Source organism: Acipenser ruthenus, chromosome 30, assembly GCF_902713425.1.
Source record: "Acipenser ruthenus chromosome 30, fAciRut3.2 maternal haplotype, whole genome shotgun sequence".
Lineage (NCBI taxonomy): Eukaryota > Metazoa > Chordata > Actinopteri > Acipenseriformes > Acipenseridae > Acipenser > Acipenser ruthenus.
Window position 1 is genome coordinate 3699620 of NC_081218.1, and position 5578 is coordinate 3705197.

Sequence of the window (5578 nt, forward strand, 5' to 3'; positions counted from 1 at the left end):
CACTGCTGCTGTACCCTTGAGCAAGGTACTTTACCTAGATTGCTCCAGTTAAAACCCAACTGTATAAATGGGTAATTGTATGTAAAATAATGTGATATCTTGTAAAAATTGTAAGTCGCCCTGGATAAGGGCGTCTGCTAAGAAATAAATAATAATAATAATAAAAAGTGTGGAGAGATGTAGCATTGAATGACTTTGTCATATTCGGTGGTCCAGAGTTAAATATTGTTTTCCATATTGTTAAAGTAACAGAATACAGCATGAGGGCTCTGTGGTGATTTCACTCGGAACATAAGAACATAAGAAAGTTTGCAAACGAGAGGAGGCCATTCGGCCCATCTTGCCCGTTTGGTTGTTAGTAGCTTATTGATCCCAGAATCCTATCAAGCAGCTTCTTGAAGGATCCCCAGTAATGTTCAACAACATTACTGGGGAGTTGGTTCCAGACTTCCACAATTCTGGGGGCTCGTTTGGGTTATTTGGTCTCATCCTGAACCATTGCCCCTCAGTACAGAACCATTTGTATTGCCATTAAAGACTATTCAGGAAGGCTGTAGTTAGTGCAACGCCATTGTAGCTGCCTTGTGCTACCATTGCCCCTCACTACAGAACTATTGCCACGGCAGTACCACTGGCCCTTCTGCATTGCCATTGTCGTGCCACTGCCTCTATGCACTGCCACTGAAGATCATGTGAAGTGCCTGTGCTGCTGGTGCAGTAGCAGTCCTCCACCTCTAGGGGCAGTGTGCTGACAACATGCTGTTTCCCTTGCAGGTTTCCAGCTGGACTCGAGGACCATGCAGCTGCTGTGGCTTCGACACAGGACCGATGACCTCTGCGTGACCTTTGACGACTTCGTAAACATTGTGGCTAAACTACGCAAACTCTTCGGTGCGGCTAAGAGAGATATCTCTAACCCTGGTTTCCTTTTTGGGGCTGTTACTGGTCTAGAGTTTAAATATTGAAACTTTTGCCAAGTGATCAATGTTTACATTTTGCCTAAATGTTTAACTGTTGTAAAAAAAAAAAAAAGAAAACTGGAGGGTACGTGGAGGGTGCTGTGCATAGAGACACTCTGTGAAGCAATTTGGTTTAGGACGAATATCACGGCTCTCTGATCTAATGTGGTTTCTTGTTGTTTACAATCACTTGGTATCATTTTCTGTACCAGTCATCACATCCTGGGGGACTTTTTATAATCGAAAGCTCTCCTGTGGCCTCTATAGAGCTCTGAAACATGTCATCTCTCTAAGTACCGCTGGTGCACCAGAGTATAAACATTACCTGCCCCCTGTAACACTCTGCCCCCTAGTGGATTGAAGAATGACTACATTTGTTCAATGCAATATTTCTGGGAATCAGTAAGCAATACCACATAGAACAGTTTTTCAGGATGTCTTCTTTCCACCGAGGGTGGAGTGCTGCAGGGGGCAAGTAATTCTGTCAAAGATATATTGATACAGTATGGATTAATAATGATGATCTTAACTCTTCTTCGAGAACTCCAGTGCTGTGTGTAACATGGTGTATTGTGCTTTGTCATCAGATCTGTTTGAATCGGAAGCAAAGATAAACACAAAGGTGAAGCAACAAGGCATCAACACGGTAAGCGGTCTAAGTTTCTTTTTTTGGGGGTCTAAATGGCGCACTGGGTTAAGTTAATACCATGGAGACTGAACTGCTCCCTCCCTCACCCCCAAAGAGAAAGGGTGCTCCCTCCAGTCCAGGGCAGGCTTGAGGCACCGAGACTGAACTGCAATGCTTATCGCTGTGTGATTGTTGTCTCCTCACAGTGGCTGCTGAAGTTTATTGGAATCTGAGAAAAGGAAGAAAGCCAGCAAGACAGACTGAACACAGCAGCTTCAAAACTTCACTGGAGCTGGGGATGTGGTGGTGGGCATAGCTAGGACATTACTGCCAGCACAATGTATAACACTCAGAATGGATATTCAGACTGTCAGCACTGCGAAGTACATGCATAGGATCAGATAAAATGCTAGAAGTAGGCTTGTTTCTTTTTAATGTTTATTTTGCAAGGGCTGTAATCGCTCACCTTTTTAAAACACATTGAATCCTGTTTATTGTGCAAATGTGCATTTTCAAGTTCGTATCATTTTTGTTTTTAAATCTACCTGCATGTAATTAACATTTTATATGTATTCAAAATATCTATTTGGCTGCCTTGGAAATCGCAGCTGTGTTGTATTTGCAATGTATCCTCCTGGGTTAGTGTGTATCTGTATACCTTCTTCATATTATTAGCAATACATCTACAACCTTTCTTTCTAACCTAAATGGAGTAGCTGTGTTTGTTTTCTATGAGCTCTTTGGCTTTTAGACCACTTTATTTGATTTGAAGATATTTCTGCTAAATTGATAGATTGGGGAAATACTAAGAAACAAATGCATTTAATGAAGTCTTTTTCAGTGTTTGTGACTCAAATTGATTTAGTTTCTTTTAGTTTTTCTTTTTGCATTTTGCAATATTGAGTATTTTCCAGTTTTGCGTGTGCAAATGAATTGTTGTAATATTTACGTCCCGTGTGCAAGCCTACCAGGAGCGCTGTCTGTGCAATCGTGCTGGTAATGCAGTGGTCTGCTAATGGTTCTGCATGCAGGAGTCTCTTCAGAATAACACACATCGAATCGAATGGGGTCCTGGTGATGTTATAAACTACACCTAAATGGTCGAGATAAACTCTTTATTTAGCACAGAGAGTAGGACGAGAGAGAGTTTAGAACAGAAGGTAGGAAGCACTTCTAAACAGAGAGTTCGAAATGCATGGAATAGCCTAGCAGGTGAAGTACCTAAAACACTTGGAGCATTTAGAACAATTCTGTTCTATTTAATTTGGTATGCCCAGTTGGGGTGAATGGTGTCCTAAGGGATGAGCCCTGATGGGTGGGACCCTTCTTGATCACACTTTTCTTATACTATTGTGTTCGGGGGTCCCTCCCTCGCTTTGTGGTTTCCTGAGCTGGTATATTTAGCAGCGGCGGAGCGAACTGGAAGTGAGAGATCTTATCACCCCAGCCACAATCCGGAGCCGCGGCAGCAGGAAACGCACCCATTTCCCTTCACCCTCGGTGGGGAGGTGGAGCGAGACACGTGGACTTTCCATTCCTCACCGCCGACCTCCAAGGGAATCTCAGCTTCCGGTATTGTTCTCCTATGAGCTTTATTACAGAGTCACATTTAATAGCGTTGTATTTAATATTTGATGGTGTTTGCAGCCATTCTGAGGAGTCCGTTCATGTTGAGATTTGAAATGAATGAGGACGGCTCTTCAGTGCCTGGTACTTAGGATTCTGCAGACAATGTCAAAGCAGTTTAAAGTCAGGTAGATTTATAGAAAATGATAAGGATCAATATTGGAGCAACAGAACCATGTAGACACCATGCAACAGTAAGGGGGATGCAGAAAAGCATTTAAAATTATTATTATTATTATTATTATTTATTTCTTAGCAGACGCCCTTATCCAGGGCGACTTACAATGGTTACAAGATATCACATTATTTTTACATACAATTACCCATTTATACAGTTGGGTTTTTTACTGGAGCAATCTAGGTAAAGTACCTTGCTCAAGGGTACAGCAGCAGTGTCACCCACCAGGGATTGAACCCACGACCCTCCGGTCAAGAGGCCAGAGCCCTAACCACTACTCCACACTGCTGCCCTTGACATTTGACATTTGAAGCAATGTTATTAGTGCCCCCCTATTATTGCATGCATACCTGATATTTGTATGTATTTGTTTAGGATATGCAGTGGCACGACACTGGTGATGCAGGCAATGCTGTAAATGAACTGCTGCATCCTGGTTTGTTTGCTTTAGGTCACATGATCTGATTGCAGCTTGACCATTGGAGATTGAAACACCTGAGGTGATTAGGTACCAGGAAGCAGCAGTAAGGACATCTTGGAAATAAAACACTTCACTGTGAAGACAGTGGCTGATCTAGTGAGGGTTACCTACTCTGTGTGGCCACTTTATTAAGACATGTCTGTCTAACCAATTGGTGTGGGCATGTTCTCCTGGTATACCCTGGTGTGGGCGTGTTCTACTGGTATACCCCGGTGTGAGCATGTTCTCCTGGTATACCCTGGTGTGGGCGTGTTCTACTGGTATACCCTGGTGTGGGCATGTTCTCCTGGTATACCCTGGTGTGGGACGTGTTTTCCTGGTATACCCCGGTGTGAGCATGTTCTCCTGGTATACCCTGGTGTGGGTGTGTTCTACTGGTATACCCCGGTGTGGGCATGTTCTCCTGGTATACCCTGGTGTGGGACGTGTTTTCCTGGTATACCCCGGTGTGAGCATGTTCTCCTGGTATACCCTGGTGTGGGCGTGTTCTCCTGGTATACCCTGGTGTGGGTGTGTTCTCCTGGTATACCCTGGTGTGGGCGTGTTCTCCTGGTATACCCTGGTGTGGGCGTGTTCTCCTGGTATACCCTGGTGTGGGACGTGTTCTCCTGGTATACCCTGGTGTGGGCGTGTTCTCCTGGTATACCCTGGTGTGGGCATGTTCTCCTGGTATACCCTGGTGTGGGCGTGTTCTACTGGTATACCCTGGTGTGGGCATGTTCTCCTGGTATACCCTGGTGTGGGTGTGTTCTCCTGGTATACCCTGGTGTGGGCGTGTTCTACTGGTATACCCTGGTGTGGGTGTGTTCTCCTGGTATACCCTGGTGTGCGTGTGTTCTCCTGGTATACCCTGGTGTGGGCATGTTCTCCTGGTATACCCTGGTGTGGGACGTGTTCTCCTGGTATACCCTGGTGTGGGTGTGTTTTCCTGGTATACCCTGGTGTGGGCATGTTCTCCTGGTATACCCTGGTGTGGGCATGTTCTCCTGGTATACCCTGGTGTGGGCATGTTCTCCTGGTATACCCTGGTGTGGGCATGTTCTCCTGGTATACCCTGGTGTGGGCATGTTCTCCTGGTATACCCTGTGGGTCCCTTGATTACTCTGGAAGGCTGGACGGATTCTGTAGTCCAGATCAAGCCCACCCAGCAATGCTGAACCCTGATGGTGTGTGTGTGCGTGTCTCAGTTTGAGTGTGTGTGTCAGTGTGTGTGCGTGTCTGTGTGTGCTCAGTGTGTGTGTGTGATCAGTATGTGTCTCAGTGTGTGTGTGTGTCTCAGTGTGTGTGTCTCAGTGTGTGTGTGTGTCTCAGTGTATGTCTCTGTGTGTGTCTCAGTGTGTGTGTGTGTCTCAGTGTATGTCTGTGTGTGTGTGTCTCAGTGTATGTGTCTCTGTGTGTGTCTCAGTGTGTGTGTGTGTCTCTGTTTGTGTGTGCAGTGTGTGTGTGTGTGCTCAGTATGTGTGTGTCTCAGTGTGAGTGTCTCAGTGTGTGTGTGTGTGTGTGTCTCAGTGTGAGTGTCTCAGTATGTGTGTGTGCTCAGTGTGTGTGTGCTCAGTGTGTGTGTGTCTCAGTGTGTGTGTGTGTGTGTGTGTGCTCAGTGTGTGTGTGTCTCAGTGTGAGTGTGTGTCTCAGTGTGAGTGTGTGTCTCAGTGTGTGTGTGTGTGTGTGTGCTCTGTGTGTGTGTGTGCTCTGTGTCTGTATGTGTG

The 5578-nt window shown here is 45.5% G+C and overlaps 1 protein-coding gene across 1 annotated transcript in view; it reads left to right on the forward strand.

Moving 5' to 3' along the window:
- The window catches only part of LOC117394938 (calpain-9-like), a 26826-nt gene extending 24531 nt beyond the window's left edge, over nucleotides 1-2295 (forward strand). Inside the window, exons 19-21 of the mRNA XM_033993705.2 lie at nucleotides 775-891; nucleotides 1547-1605; nucleotides 1794-2295. Of these exons, the coding sequence (XP_033849596.1) occupies nucleotides 775-891; nucleotides 1547-1605; nucleotides 1794-1820 (203 nt within the window). The 3' untranslated portion in view covers nucleotides 1821-2295. The remainder of the gene's footprint in view (nucleotides 1-774; nucleotides 892-1546; nucleotides 1606-1793) is intronic.
- Nucleotides 2296-5578: the final 3283 nt, after the last annotated feature.